The 16494-nt window shown below is 47.2% G+C and overlaps 1 protein-coding gene across 1 annotated transcript in view; it reads left to right on the plus strand.

Moving 5' to 3' along the window:
* Positions 1-1300: 1300 nt before the first annotated feature.
* Positions 1301-16494, plus strand: part of TMEM163 (transmembrane protein 163) — a 278370-nt gene continuing 263176 nt past the window's right edge. The window contains exons 1-2 of the mRNA XM_066232892.1: positions 1301-1661; positions 7693-7812. Of these exons, the coding sequence (XP_066088989.1) occupies positions 1460-1661; positions 7693-7812 (322 nt within the window). The 5' untranslated portion in view covers positions 1301-1459. The remainder of the gene's footprint in view (positions 1662-7692; positions 7813-16494) is intronic.

Here is a 16494-nt window from a genome sequence, read left to right on the forward strand (position 1 = left end):
AAACCTGGGAGGTAGAATTTTTCATCCCCCTACCCCCAAGTAATCACAGCATTTTTCTCTCTTTTCGTTCTTGTTGTTAAAGAAATTAGTGGTCAAAAAGGTTGAGTGAGTCGGTCAAGGTCAACTCAGATCTTGTCATTCCAACCCAACATCCTAACATGAAATGAAACCCTCTTCCTATTTCTAGCGATGTTTCCATTGGAACACAAAGGCATTTAAATCCCACTCCGATTTCACAGACAAAAAGATAATGGGAAAGGAAACTGGCTATTCCACATAAATAAAGAGATAGATAAATAAATAAAACCTAGGATGCCCACCCCCCAAAGAAGGCGGCCTTTAAATAAAGAATTGGCATTTTAGAGCTCATTAAATTTAAACACGAAATCTAAATTTTAAAGTTCCATTTGAAAATGAAATCTAGACTCTATAGTTTGGATGTTGATACCATTAAATCCAAGATAAACCTGTAAATGGCGGGTCGCCTCTAAACCTCTGGGGCTCCTAGGGAGCAGGCGGGGGCGGACCAGGTCGCCGCCACGCTGCGCAGACCCGGGGACCGCGCAAGGGTGCTAGGTCCGCGCGGTTCGGCTGCACACAGTCGGCCGCGCCGGCCAGCCGGCCAGAAGCTTCGAGTTCTGGAGAACCAGGACGACTTGAATGTTCAGAGTGGAAATCGCGATCTGGTGGGGAACTGGCTGGGACAAAGACCTAGGGATAGTCTTCTCGGGATCCAAACATCTTCCAGAGCGCCCAGTGGTCCCAAGGATACTTCGATCCCTTAAGTCGGTGCTGAAGAGAACGCTGGGAGGGCGATCAAAGCTTCTGGAGGAGGTCGGGGACAGACGGGCTTGGGGGCACGTACACCTCGTTTTCTCGGGATGGGCGGCGAGGATGGCAGCCCAGGCGGAGCCTCCGCACAGCCCCCGAAGCCCGTGCAGCCCTGAAAGAGAAAGATGCTATATTAGGACGCTGCCCGAGAGGGGCCGCTGGCTTCCCGGACGGCACAGGAAACCAAGCCCGAGGGGGTTCCCCTGCGGGTACCATCGCGCAGCGCGGGTGCGGCGGGTCTCCCGCGACACCCTTGCCCGGCCGGTGCCGCCCCGCGCCGCAGTAGTTCCCTGGAGTCTCCAGGCGACGGACCCCGCCGAATCCCTCTCTCCACAAGGGTCCGGGTGCGCGGGTTCCGGCGCCGGGGCCTCGGGGCGGGTCCCTGCAGCCAGCACCTGCCCTCGGGGGCGGAGCGCGGCGGCGACGACGCGGCCCCCGCCGCCCGCCGCGCGGCTCCCCCGCGCCCCCGCCCCCCGGCCGGCGCACCTCCAGTCCTCCGTGCCCGTTAGCCCTGCCTCCTGGCGCTGTCCGTCGGTCCCTCCGCCCGCTCCAAGCCGCGGCGCCTGGCGCTTCTGACTCGAGTCTCCGCTGCCCTCGCCGCCGCCGTTGCGATCCGCCGCCCCGCGCCATGGAGACGGCCGCGGGCTGCGAGCGCCGCAGCTCTCCGGGCCCCGCCGTCCCGCCGCCGCCGCCGCCCCGGGGCCACGCGCCCTTGGCCGCAGGCCCCGGCCCGCTGAGCTCCCCGGTGCGCGAGCCGCCGCAGCCCGACGAAGGGCAGCAGCTGCGGATCAGCCAGAGCGGCCAGTTCAGCGACGGGCTAGAAGATCGAGGTGAGCGCGCCCCGCCCGGTGCTTCGACCCCGGCCCGGCCCCTTCCCCGCGCCTCCCCACTCCCGCGCTGGGGTGGGCGCGGACAGGGACTGCCTGGTGGGGTCGCGGAGGCAGAGCGGCAGCCGCACCTCTCGCGGCCGGCGCCGCCTCGGGACTGGGAACCGGCTGCCGCCCGGGGAAGCCCGCAGGGGCCCGCGCCCTCCTCTCAGCCGGCGCCGCCGCAGCCCCTGCGCCTCCGGCGCCCACTAGAAAAGTTTGCCGGAGGCGGTTTTTGCTTTCCGGGCCGAGCGCTCCTGAGCGACCGCGGTCCCCGCTCAGCTGGGAGGGACCAGGGCTCTGTGCGTCCTCCTTCCCGGGGCCCCTCCGACCTACACCGGCTGCGGGATAACTTCCCTTTGCGGGTTCAGCCCTGAGGAGTTCCTCGGCGCCCGCGGGCCGCCCGCCCCGGCGAAGGGAAGTCCCGCGGCCTCCAGCCTCCAGATACAGGGGTTCCACTTAACAGGGGTGGAGGCGGGTCTGATGGTGAGGGCGCAGGACTGGGACACCTGGGCTTGGGCCACCAATCTCATCTGGATGAATGCCGATGAAACCTGGTGGTTCCCAGAGCACACGGCCCCACCCCCTTCAGAATCGCTCCCAGGACAGTGGCCTGGAACCTCGCAAACGTCCCCTTTCAAGGAGACCAAACCCTGTCTTCCGACCGATAGCGGAGCGATAGCCGACTCTCCTTTGAGTTGCCCGCAGTAAACCCGGGAGACTCCCTGCCTGTCCCCGTGTCTCTCTCCTACATCCCCTTTTCCCTCCCTCCCTCGTTTCCTTTCCGCTCGAAGCCTTGCTCTTGGCCACGTTTATATCTTTTCTGCTTCCTGCTGAATCCAAATCCTGATGGGCCCCCTCAAAAAGATCAGTGGTTTTGCTAAAACCGGTGAGTGGCCGAAGCGGGATTCTTGCAAACCAACCATACCTTTCAGGGGGAGCCGGCTCAGCGCCACTTCCACCCCCTTTACTTGGACGCCTTATTTTTTTTGTTGGCCGTGGCGGATCTTTATATTTTAGTCTTAGCAGGTTTCTGTCCTATTCTTAGTATCTCCTGTACATTTTTATTCCCGTTTAGTGTGCAGATGCACGATCTCTTCTTCTCTCTTAGAAAAATTTAAACCGTAAGCCTTTTGAAAGAGAATGACATGGAAACGGCAGTTCCCTGAGAATCGGCAGGGAGCTAGGCGAGACTTGGAGCCACTCCAGTTGCAACAGAGTTGGGCACCTGGGTTGCGGTTTCTCACATAACTGGCCGTCATTTTATAGTTGATGATTGGTGACCTCACAAGCACCCAACAAGACCTGTCAATTTTATTATTCGTGGTGTCCATTACCTTTCCCTTTGCAAGTAATGTTGTAGCATATATAAATTTGGTATTGAAGAAAGACAGAACCCTGGGCTGAGCTTATTTTTTGTAGCATTGCAGGTCATCTGTAAGAGCAAAAAAACCTGCTAGGGTGAGTTAATATTTAGATTCATTTTGTAGCTCATACTCAAGTGTAAAAAGCCCATCTGAATTCATTGTTAAGGTTTTTTTCCATTGGTCTACTGAATTTCATTTTCCATTATATTATAATATGAAAGCGTTCACTGTTCATAAACTGTCACTTTGTGAAAGCTTTGCATACCACACACAGCCTCTCTGTTAGGAGGAAGCCTTTCCCCCAAAAAACCCAGTGCTGGGTGGCTTTGAAAGCTGAAAGTGTGCCATTCTTTTGTTTATTCCTGATACCAAAGTTTCTGATGTATGAGTCACCTTTATTAAATAAACCAGAAGCTTACCTGGGGAGGTTTATTAGGTATTCTGTGTTTGTTCTTTTTCTTCATGGAGATGCCTTTTCCCATTATTGATTTTTGTATACCTTGGGAATGGTTCCAGCGCTGCTGCCTTCCTCCTGATGGCGAGAGGATTTGAGGGGAAGAAGCCTTAGCAGTTACTGCTGTGAATCTCTCCATTATGCCTGGCTGGCTTGCTTGCTTCTAGGCCTAAATACCTTTAGGGCCTGTGAGGGTTGGGTACCCTGGATGTGTACCTCTGTTTGGCTTTCTCTCTTGTCCTAATTTCTTCTGAACTGTCAGGACCCTGTTGCAGACTGCTTCTGACTCTGATCAAAGGCTCACTTTATAATCTTTTGCTTTGGGAATTCAAAGGTATTTTTCTCTTAGTGATATGGGCCTAGCTAGCTCATAATGTCAATAACTGCAGTGTCATCTGGCTGAGCCTGGTAATTCAGGGAGCAGGAGCTCTGTGGTCCAAGACCTTTAGGGACTAAACACACAAAATATAGGCCACATTTGTCTGAGGTGTTTTCACCTTCTCCCCTTTATTACCTACTCTCCTTTCCACAAGTGTTTTTCCATTCTGCTTCAAGACTTAGGGCCCAGCCTAGCCTTGAGTGTTATATGCATTTCCCACTACCTTCCCATCTAATGAATATTCCTCTTTAGAGAATCCAAGCATGATTTTTTAGGAGAAGCAATTAGAACTAATTCATACTAGCATGGGAATGCCTGGTAGCTTCAACCTCTCTACCTTAAATAATAAGGTATCAGTCCTTCATTAATACAACCTTTATGCTGCCTGGCCCAAACTACAAATAAGTGAAATTTGAGTGAGATTAGATGTTTAGATATAGAGGCCAACTATCTGAGGCCTGCCTTAGCTTCTGTTGGCTGTGCTGCCTTTCTCCTACCTTGGAAGCACAGCTTCTTGAAAACTTCAGAAAGTCTCACCACATCTGCATGGCTTGTGCATGTATATTCAGACAACATGGGAGCAGAGATAGAGGTACCTGTGCAGGCCGTTTATGAGCTGGGTTTTCGTAGGTACTTATACTCCATTTCCTTTGAGGAGCGGAAAGTTTGCATTCTTGATATTGGCTGTATTTTTAGAGAGGAAAACTAGTAGGAAATAACAAAGGTCGGATAGAGATGGGAAAGTTCCTCCTGCCCTGGACAGTCTTCTCATTGCATTCACTGCAGTGTTTTAATTTAAAATCTCACGGGGGAGGCACACAAAGGACCAGATCTGGGTTAGGACCACCAGTCCTATTCGTGAGAGGACCCAGGTGCCTCCCCTTCGCAGGCAGTCTAGCCTCTGTGGTCTGTGATCCCAAACCCCTTCAAAGGAGTGCTGGCCCACGGAGGGGTGAAGCATGTAGACTGGTCTGTGTAGTCAATCATATCACTGGAAACAACTGACGTTGGAAGGAAACCTGCTATGTGGCAGAATGGAAAAAGCAGATCATCGTGTTTCTCTTAGAAAATTAAATCTACTTCTAAAAGGAACCTTGTTTTCCCCCCAATAGATAAAACTCTTGAGATTGTTACAGTCACAGTACCCAGCAAATGAACTGCATATTTGAGTAAGTACTTAACTGTTATAGTATCACTGCTGAAAATCAATTTGCCAAGATGAAAGGAAGATTTTTATATCATTTGGGAAAAGGAAAAGAAATTATTGGGAGTGTGTGGGACCTACTTATTCTAGGTTCTGCCTTTAACTGGACACAAGTAGATTATTATTATTATTATTTTTTTTATAATTTTATTTTTTTAATGGGGTGACATCAATAAATCAGGATACATATATTCAAAGATAACAAGACCAGGTTATCTTGTCGTTCAATTTTGTTGCATACCCACCACCCAAAGTCAGATTGTCCTCTGTCACCTTCTATCTTGTTTTCTTTGTGCCCCTCCCCACCCCCTATCCCTCTCCCATTCCCCCCCCCCCCGTAACCACCACACTCTTATCAATGTCTCTTAGTTTCACTATTATGTCCCACCTACGTATGGAATAATACAGTTCCTGTTTTTTTCTGATTTACTTATTTCGCTTCTTATCATGTTATCAAGATCCCACCATTTTGCTGTAAATGTTCCGATGTCATCATTTCTTATGGCTGAGTAGTATTCCATAGTGTATATGTGCCACATCTTCTTTATCCAGTCATCTATTGATGGGCTTTTTGGTTGTTTCCATGTCCTGGCCACTGTGAACAATGCTGCAATAAACATGGGGCTGCATGAAACACAAGTAGATTATAGCTGAGAATTTGAATAGGGTGTCTTCAGCAGCTAGAGAAGGTGTAGACAAAGGGACAGAAAGAAGTAGACAGGGATTTGAATTTGAAATCTCTTGTAGCTAGGGCAGAATTTGACAAGAGAAGTTTCCCTTCCAAGTGCATTCATTTATTAAGGAAGCTTTGGGGAGATTTTCACAGTGAGGTCATGGAGATGGTGCTTAAACCTACCGTTAGCAATCTTATCTATCATTTGGACCTGTGTAAGTCTACAGATTTCAATTATTTAAAAATTGCTAAGCCATAAACTGGGCTCACTAAGTAACCTTCTCGATATTTCCTCTTGCTTTGTTCAGAACTTGTTCAGAGTGCTTGAGTCTGGGTAGTAAATATAACTGAGAAGTTTTACCAGGGCCCTTGCTATAATTTTTGAACAGGACATAGCTTTTGGCAACCAGAGGCTTAGTGTGGTGCCCAGTCGGTCTAAAAAGACAGTCAGTGCCTTTTACATGATGCATAGGTGCTTTGTCAGACACTGTGCAATAATTTACAAATGGTCCCTGAGCTTTGACGACCAATTTGTTCATCTGTGGAGCTGTCGTGATGAGCTGCCCCACCTGTGAAAGGTGTAGGATAAGCTCTTTAGCCAGAGATGGGGTCATAAGCTCCTTTCAGGTAGAATGCTTGGCTGAGAATTTGGTTGTATTTGCAACAGAGAGATGCTATATGTGATCTGCTTTCAAAGGAGAAATAAAATGTAAACTGGGATCATACTGAAGATGATCAATAACCCAAGGCAGTTGAAGCTTGGGCATTGCCTGGGAGTCATGAATTTCTGTTGTCAAGGACTCTCAACATTGAAAACCTAGAAGACAAAAATCAAACTTTCTTACACATGGCCTATCTGGAAAGCTACTTATACTTTTAGCAAATTTACCCCCAGTTTAATATTCTCTTTTTTTCCCCCTTCAATTGCAAGTGAGAGAGGGGGAGATAGATTCCTGCATGTGCCCTGTCCTGAATCCACCCAGTGACTACCATCTGGAGCCAATATTCTGCCCATCTGTGGCCATGCTCTCAACCGAGCTATTTTTAGCACCTGAGGCAGAGCCTCCACAAACCATCCTCAGCACCTGGGCCAATGTGCTCAAACCAATCGAGCCATGGCTGTAGGAGGAGAAGAGAAAGAGTGAAGGAGGGTGAGGGAGGGTGGAGAAGCAGATGGTCACTTCTCCTGTGTGGGAATCCAACCTGGGACACCCACATTCCTGGTGACGCTCTACCACTGAGCCAACTGTCCAGGGCCCAGTTTAATTTTCTAAGAATGTTCTGACATAAGCCTCATACAAAGGGATAGATACTATGGAGAGAAAGATGACAGAAGAAAATATGACATGTTGGCTTTTGGTGGTGGTGGTTAAAGAGAAATGGTCCTTTGCCTGTTAACTGTCATGAGGGAGCAGTGAGGGCATTTGTATTCCATGACTCATTGCTTTGGGCAAAACCCAGCCCACCATTTGGGACCTTGCAGGTGGATTAATGCAAATCAATGCCCACAGCTGAGGAGCCTGAATGGCTAACTAAATGTGGGCTATTCATGTTGTTTTCCAACCAAAAGGGTGTTAGAAGGAGCAGCACCTGTGTGAGCCAAGCTAGTGAACCCAGGGCAGGGCGGATGGGTGAGTTCATAAAGCAGGTCAGGGAGTGGTGGGGTCTGCAAGGTCCTTATAAAGAAGACAGCTGCTGCTATCCTTCTGGAACACATGCTAGATATTGCCAGGGCCTCTGATCTTTTCAAGAGACTCTGGGCCGGAAAGCCTGATTTCCATGTGAACTTTCCTAATTGTTAAACCACAGCTCAGCCCAAGGGCTGTCAGTTTGCCAATCCTTGGATAAGAAAGTGTGGCTCTGGCTGTGGGTTCCTTAATAAGGAAACACCTAACTTCTTGTTGCCTTGTTTTGCCAGGCTTACTAGAAAGCAGCACTCGACTGAAACCTCACGAAGCCCAGAACTACAGGAAGAAGGCATTGTGGGTCTCCTGGTTCTCCATCATTGTGACGCTGGCCCTGGCGGTGGCTGCCTTTAGTGAGTACCGGAGTCTCGCCCATCAGTGTGTGTCCTGGTGGCCTGTTTCATTCTCGGACTCCTGTGGGGTGCACTTTTGCTTTTAGCTGACTGTTATTGATGAGTGAATTTTTTTTTTTGATAGTTGGATAGTCAGGGTACTTATGAATTAGTACAGTGACTTCTCTCCTTTGAGGAGGGAAGGAGTGGTTAAGAAGAAATGGAGGGCCTGACCAGGCGGTGGCGCAGTGGATAGAGCGTCGGACTGGGATGCTAAGGACCCAGATTCGAAACCCTGAGGTCGCCAGCTTGAGCGCGGGCTCATCTGGTTTGAGCAAAAAGCCCACCAGCTTGCACCCAAGGTCACTGGCTCCAGCAAGGGGTTACTTGGTCTGCTGAAAGGCCCGCAGTAAAGGCACATATGAGAAAGCAGTCAATGAACAACTAAGGTGTCACAACGAAAAACTGATGATTGATGCTTCTCATTTCTCTCCATTCCCTGTCTGTCTGTCCCTGTCTATCCCTCTCTCTGACTCTATGTCTGTCTCTGTAAAACGTAAATAAATAAATAAAATACAATTAAAATTAAAAAAAGAAGAAGAAATGGAGGGCGGTGCTTGGGAGGCGTGGCTCTCATCTGTGAGTGCGTTTGTGGAAGTTCACTCCACTGCCAGCTGAACAGGGAAATATTCTCCTGGTGGATGCCTGCAGCCTGGGCTGACAGGACGAATGTATGTTCTTGAGATTCATATTTTGAGCCCAATGCAATCCGATGAGTGAGATGTTGTAGTACATTTTCTCCTTTCCCCAGGTTGTATCTGTGTAAGGTTCGGAATAAAATCACAGGCACCTATTTTTTATGAAAGAAAAGTGAAAGGGTCCTCTTTCAAGTTTTCAGTGGCTACAGAAACAAAAACATTACAATCAAGAAAAACTAAGACAATGGATCACTTTGCACCTGCGGGTTATCCCATTTGGCGGGTTATTAAGCCCTCTGACATGCGTTTCCTCAGCTCACATTTGCAGCCTATGAGAATGCCCACGTGCTGTTTATTCTTATTGGTGATGCAACAACAGTTCACAAGCTGTGGCGTTCAGCTTCAGCTTGGTAGAAACCAGGGTTTTTTAGTGCTGGGGGAAAACAGGAATGCATTTTGTGATTAGGTTATTGCCTTAATAAAAGATCTATAATTTAGTGGTAAGTATATAAAGTGTCATATGTGACAACCTTCAGGGTAGGAGAGAAAAGGACTGTGCCTGCTGGAAGACAGGACTCTGTGTTGTTTAAAATTCTATCCTGCACAGTTCGATCTGCTGCTTGAAGTTGATGTTGGCTCCTAGGAGGGAATATTAGAATTTGACCAAAGCTCCTGGCAAAATTAGGCATATATTACTTTAAGCAATTTATATTGGAAACATTGTATTGTATTTTGGCTCACAAAAAATAGCTAAACATTTAGAAGCAGAGGGTAATGCATCTTAGGGTATTAACATTTAGCAGTGAGCCAGAAATCTAATCAAGAGGAATTATAATTCCTGAAAATAGCTGCTTCTTCCTCTCCTCTTTTTATCCTGAAACAAGAATAATAAGCCCGTTGGATCTCCCCGGAGGATAATTTGGTTGTGGTGGCTGTTGGTAGGCTCCCATCTGACACCGTAATTTACATATGTAAGGAAAGAGGCCAGGAATGAAGGGAGGTGGTTCACAAACAGAATAACAGTCATTCAGATGTGCCCCCGTGCCTAATAGAGCTCTTACCACTTTTTTCATGTGGGCTGTTTAATGGAGACCTGAATGTGAAGAAATATTGAGATTGTCCTTCCTTTGGGAAAATAATACTAAATTCAATGTACCTAATCTCATGATAGGGAAAAATTATGAGGAAATTTTGATTTCATGATTTCATATATTATGCCTGACCAGTTGGATTATCTTGAAAATTTAATTTCCTTTAAAAGGAAAAGACTGCTGCCTAATGCACATGGAATTAAAATGTTGCTTTGTGAAAGAGTTTTTCTTTTTCTTTTTAAATCTTTCTTATCCCTTTGTTGTAGCAAGTTTTTGTCAACAAGGGTGCCCAGCCTAAGAAAAAGTCTTATAAGAATTTATTTGGAAAAAAGTATATTTGAATCAAACTGATTGTAAGGTATTTTCCCCGCGGAGGAAGAAGGAAGGGCGTAGCCACCAAGTATGGATAAGCAAAAGCTTTATTTAGTACAGCGCTTCTCAGACGAGGTTCTCGGTCAGGGAGACAGGGGCCAGAGAAGTTGCAGGGGGTGGGATCCGCGGGGGGTAATTTATAGCGTTGTTAAGGTGGTCGGGTTGATATGACCTGGCGAAATTTCATTGGCTGACGGACAGTCGTGCTTTTTCAAAAGGATCCTGGGAAATTTCTTTTGGTGCGCATGGGTGTGGGCAGTTCCAGCCAAAGTTCCTGGGCCTGGTTCCTAACGTGACCTTCCCCCATTGCCAACCGACCTCACGCTGATGACAATAGCCAGGATGCAAAATCTCAACGAATTGAGAAAATGCCTCAGAGAATGGCAGTTTTACAGTTTATTTTATACATTAGAATCAAAGAGGGCGGTATAAGGGGAGGGGCGATGAGATTCATTGGTGGTAGATTTGGGAGGCCGGAGAAAGCGCAGTGGGGAGATCCTGGAGATTGGATAAAAGTAAAATGGAGAGGCACACATATCGTTGGGCACAGGTTAGTTACCATTTACAACTTAGAGGTGGTATGTGGACAACAAGGTAACAATGAGGGGCTCTGTGGTCTTGTGCTCCTGTGCAGTGGGTGTCCCTGAGGGGTATGGAAAAAGGGGATTACTCTGACATTTCAAAAGGTACATTATCTTAGATGCAGAAGAGACAAGAGACAGATTCACTTGAGATAAAGCCTGATGTTTGTCAAGGAAGCTATGAATTTAGGACTTGTTTACTACCATGACTTACTTTCATTTAGGAGTTTTTATCTTAATGTTACCATAAAACAACGAGACCTCGATCCTTGTCCTCTTGAGAGAAAGGATTCAGTCAAGAGACAAAGTGTGCAGCAAGTAAAGGAAGAATTTATTGCCCGTGTAGTAGGAAAGTCAGAGGAAAGGGGCCTTGGAGGCAGGTTCAGGGGCTTAGCCTGGGGTGAGCTGCTGCTGCTCACTGCTCCCCGATTGCAAGTCCTATGGGTCCCTTAGAGCTTAGGAGAATGAGAGGGGCAAGAAGATGCTCCTGGGGGAAATTAGAGGGGGAGCGCCTTTTTTTTTCCATAGTATTTAAGTAAAATACTCTTAACTTCTTGTCTATAAAATGTTGGCATTGCCATATAATATCGTGATCTTAATTGTCTTCTGCAGTATGTTCTATTTGTTCCCAAGTTGCCTTTAACTGTTTTGGTTTAGTTAAACCAGAAAATGTAGACAAACTATATTTTTCCTTACTTTAACTATACAGTGTGGCTATATTGTGTGTGTTTTTCATATTTTAAACCCTTGAGGTGGTCTCTGTATTCTTAGGTTGTTGGTTTTACCCTTTGGTTTCCTAATTATTTGTAATAGGAAATGTTTAAAATCCATTGTAAAGCATAATTTATATGTTGACACACTTTTGATCAATCCTTTTCATAATTTTGAATGGTAAGAAAATCATTAGGGATTAAGCAATGTAAGTTGCCTTTTGAAGTTATGTTTAAGTTATGACCTAAGGGAAAATTTTATGTTTCATAAATAGCGAATGTATTTTTAAAATACATGTCAGAGGAGTCCCAGTCTTATTCTTCAAGGAAGTAGTTGATAGAGAGATGGGATGAAATGAAATCCAATGAAATGGTTAGCTTGATTCAGTTAATATTTTGAAAGAGAATTGCTATAAAATTGCACCATGGCCATGTTTGAGGTGGCAGAGGAGTCTTTGGAGTGTGTGCCTACATGCGTGTGTGTCGGCAGGGGTGACAGTCATGGTGAAGGGAAGACCGTATTTGTCGCCACGCCTTGTCACTGCAGGGTGGTTTACCATCTCTTTGGGGGCAGGCAGAGCAAGCAGTCCTCACGATTGTTAAATGAATTAACAGATGTAGTTTTAAAACTTTTTTTTTACATGGAAGGAAAATAATTTCTTAGAAAAAAGTTTCTTAGAAATACAATTTATCCGAAGTTTTGTTTAGGCACTGTCATTGAACCCTGGGTCCACCCGCCTGCATGCACTGGCCAGAAGATGCATGAGCAAGTCTGCAGTGGAGAAAGCATTGGGATTGTTAGTCCGGGCTTCGAGCGAGCCTGTGCTCTAAAGCAGTGGTCCTCAAGCCCCGGGCTGCGCGCCGCTACCGGTCCATGAGCCATTTGGTACCGGTCCACAGAGAAAGAATAAATAACTTACATTATTTCCGTTTTATTTATATTTAAGTCTGAACGATGTTTTATTTTAAAAAAATGACCAGATTCCCTCTGTTTCATCTGTTTAAGACTCACTCTTTTTTTTTTTAATTTTATTTATTTATTTATGTATTTTTTACAGAGACAGAGAGTGAGTCATAGAGAGGGATAGACAGGGACAGACAGACAGGAACGGAGAGAGACAAGAAGCATCAATCATTAATTTTTCATTGCACGTTCTAACACCGTAGTTGTTCATTGATTGCTTTCTCATATGTGCCTTGACCACAGGCCCTCAACAGACCGAGCAACCCCTTGTTGGACCCAGCGACCTCGGGTTCAAGCTGGTGGGCTTTTGCTCAAACCAGATGAGCCCATGCTCAAGCTGGGGACCTCGGGGTCTCGAACCCCGGTCCTCCGCATCCCAGTCCGATGCTCTATCTGCGCCACTGCCTGGTCAGGCTAAGACTCACTCTTGACGCTTGTCTCGGTCACGTGATACATTTATCCGTCCAACCCTAAAGGCCGGTCCGTGAAAATATTCTCTGACATTAAACCTGCCCGTGGCTCAGAAAAGGTTGGGGACCGCTGCTCTGAAAGACCCGGCTCTGGGACGGCAGGTAACAAGTAGGCGCTATACAGGGCAGAATCACACAGACACATGGGTTAGGGGCTTGGGGGACTTGTTTCATTGCTGACTGGTTGAAGGTGAGGTAAGGGTAGTAAGTCATTTCTTCAGGTCTTGAGGACAGCTCTGGGGTCAGCTTTGGTGTCCTTCTGTCTGGTTTCATGGAGAGGTAGCTGACGGTGTCCTTTCATCTTAGGGCTCAGGAGCTGCCAGACTTGCAAACCTTGTAAACATTAGTCAGGACCTGGCTGTTGTCTTGTACTTACTGTCTCAGATGTTAGTGATTCTCAAAGGGAAAGGCTAAGATCTTAAATGTGCAGAGGGAAACTTCTCAGTGGGTAGAGTGTTGTCCAGGTTCACTGAGGTCACAGGTTCGATCCCTAGTCAGGGCACATATGAGAAGCAACCAATGAGTGCACAACTAAATGGAACAACTAAGTGAAACAATGAATCAATGTTTCTCTCCCCCTCACTTTCCATCTCCCCCTCCCCCCTCCCCAATCATTCCCTCTCCCCCCTCTCGCCCTCTCTTTCCTCATCCCCTCTCCCCTTCTCCCCTTCTCCCTCCTCTCTCCTCTCCCCTTCTCCCTCCTCTCTCCTCTCCCCTTCTCTTCCCTCTCCTCTCCCCTTCTCTTCCCTCTCAACCTCTCTTCCCTTTCCCCCCTCCCCCTCCCTTTCTCCCCATCTCTCTCCTCTCCCTGCCTCTTCTCCCCCCCTCTCCTTCCTTTCTCTCCTCTCTTTTCTCCTCTCCTCTTCTCTTTCCCACCATCCCCTCTCCCCCTTCATCCCCTCTCCCCCTCATCCCCTCTCCCCCTCAGCCTTTTCTTCCTCCTCTCCCTCTTCTCTCCCCTCTTCCTCCTCTCTCCCTTCCTCCTCTCTCCCTTCCTCCTCTCTCCCTTCCTCCTCTCTTCTCCCTCCTCATCCCCTCTTCTTCTCTCCCTCCTCTCTCTCCTCTCCTCCCTCTCCTCCTCTCCTCCCCCTTCTCCCTCCTCTCTCTCCTCTCCTCCCTCTCCTCCTCTCCCCCTCCCCTTCTCCCTCCTCTCTCTCCTCTCCTCCCTCTCCTCCTCTCCCCCTCCCCTTCTCCCTCTTCTCCCCCCTCTCCTCCTCTCCCCCCTCTCCTCCTCTCCCCCCTCTCCTCCTCTCCCCCTCCCCTTCTCCCTCCTCTCTCTCCTCTCCTCCTCTCCTCCTCTCCTCCCCCTTCTCCCTCCTGTCTCTCCTCTCCTCCCTCTCCTCCTCTCCCCCTCCCCTTCTCCCTCCTCTCTCTCCTCTCCTCCCTCTCCTCCTCTCCCCCTCCCCTTCTCCCTCCTCTCTCTCCTCTCCTCCCTCTCCTCCTCTCTCCCTCCCCCTTCTCCCTCCTCTCTCTCCTCTCCTCCTCTCTCCCTCCCCCTTCTTCCTCCTCTCTCTCCTCTCCTCCCTCTCCTCCTCTCCCCCTCCCCCTTCTCCCTCCTCTCTCTCCTCTCCTTCCTCTCCCCCTCACCCCCTCTCTCCTCTCTCTCCTCTCCTCCCTCTCCTCCTCTCCCCCTCCCCCTTCTCCCTCCTCTCTCTCCTCTCCTTCCTCTCCCCCTCACCCCCTCTCTTCCCTCTCCCCTTCTCTTCCCTTTCCCCTTTTCCCCCTCATCCCCTCTCCCCCCTCAACTCCTTCCCCCTTCCCCCTCTCCTTCCCTTCCTCTCTCTTTTCTTCTCCTTTGCCCTCTCCCTCTCCCTCCCTTTCTCCTTCCCTTCTTTTCTCTCTCTTTCACTCAAAAATCAATGGAGAATTTATATTTTATTTTATTGTATTTTTTTAGTGAGAAGAAGGGAGGCAGACACAGACTCTTGCATTCGCCCTAACACAGACACCTGGCAAGCCAACCATGGGCGATGCTCTCTGCCCATCTGGTGCCCTAGCTCTGTTGCAACCAGAGCCATTTTTTAGCACCTGTGGTGGAGGCCATGGAGCCATCCTCAGCGTAGGGGGCCAATTTGCTCTAATTGAGCTATGGCTGCAGGAGGGGAGGAGGAGGGAGAGAGGGAGAGAGGGGGAGAGAGAGAGAGAGAGAGAGAGAGAGAAAGAAAAAGAAAGAGAATCGAGAGGGGGAAGGGTGGAGAAGCAGATTGTTGCCTTTTCTGTGAGCCCTGGCTGGGAATTGAATCCAGGACATCCACACGCTGGGCCAACACTGTACCACAGAACCAACTGGCCAGGGCTCAGTGGAGAATTTTAAGAAACAATTTTTTAAAACTAAGGCTACAAATCAAATCAAAATGATAAGGAATCTGGTTTCAATACCAGGTTTAGGTCTCATTTATTTTATAAACGGTTGAAATATTTCTGAGACAACTGGATCATCCTAGCCATTCTCTCGCTAGTATCTTGGAGCTGTAATTGCTGGGGTCAGTCCGAATTCCTGTCTTATCATTTCACCTGCTATTTTCTCTTTAATCATAAGATACTGGTTGTTAGCGAACACCTTCTGAAGAAATGCTGTTGTCTCTTTTGTGTTTGGAAATGAGGTTAATGGATATGTGTAAGTTTTTGGACATTTTGTTTTTCAGTCAACTGGAAAGATTTAATATTTTAACATAGTACCTGCATTACCAATGAAGACTGTTACCCTTTACTTTGTGTAGGCTTCCAGGTAATCAGGTATGCTGTCTTATCTGAAGTTAGTAGTTTTTAAGGAACTTAATGATAAAACTACCTTTGGTCAGCATCACTCAGTTATCTGTGCTAAATCAATTATACATGTTACTATGGTTGAAATTCATGTGTCTGGTATAGTTTGAAAAATTAGGTGAACTTTACACAAAGTTTGTGACTTGGAAGTATTTTGAAAGGAATGTGTTCTTTGGAAGGAATATAAACTATTTTTGATATTAGTTGGTAATATAGTGACTTTGGACCTGTCCAATTGCTGATATGAAACCAGATGGTAATAGCTTTTGAATATTTCAGAAAGAGCCATATTTTGGTTTTAAAATTACTTCTCTTTATAATCAGTAGGCAGCATAGAAAATGGCCAGGCTATTATGAACAAACCTTAAAAAACATGTTTTAATAATGAGGCTAGTAAGAGAACAGAAATCCTGTTTCAAAACTCAGCATTTTGACATCATTAATGTCTTTGTTAGAATGTTAGAATGGCTCCTTTTGAGGTTTGAATGAATGTATTATGGCAGAGGAAGAATTTTCCTTTACCCTTCAAGTTTCTTCTGGCTATTCTGATAATCAAATTGACATAAGACAGATTAGCAGGAGAAAAACAAATTAAAATTTAATAACGTATAGCTCGTGTATGCATGGAAGTGACCCAGGATCACTGAGTTAACTCAGAAGGCATCACCTGCAATACCACCTTCAGCTAAACACTAAAGGTGTTGGGGGCGGAGGGTCAGTTATGGGAGTTACCAGGAAAAGCATAGTAAACCAGGGTGAGATTGTGTGCAGATTTAAGTCTGAGCCTTCTCAGTTGGAACAGTTTCTAGAGATGTATTTAATAGATATCCTCTTCTTCCTGAGACAGTGAGGGAAACACCTTTGTGAATGAGATTTCCCTTATAGATGTAAATGTCCTTTATAAAGGGTCATTTCTACCTGGTTTTCAGAGCTTCTGGGATGTCTGCTGTTTCTTAAAATGAACCAGCATTAAATAATCAATATCCCAAAGAGACAGATTTTGGGGTACAAACTCCATTCCCTTCAAGTGCAAGTTAATTTTTAGGCACCC

This window comes from Saccopteryx bilineata, chromosome 5 (assembly GCF_036850765.1).
Source record: "Saccopteryx bilineata isolate mSacBil1 chromosome 5, mSacBil1_pri_phased_curated, whole genome shotgun sequence".
In the NCBI taxonomy this organism is placed as follows: domain Eukaryota; kingdom Metazoa; phylum Chordata; class Mammalia; order Chiroptera; family Emballonuridae; genus Saccopteryx; species Saccopteryx bilineata.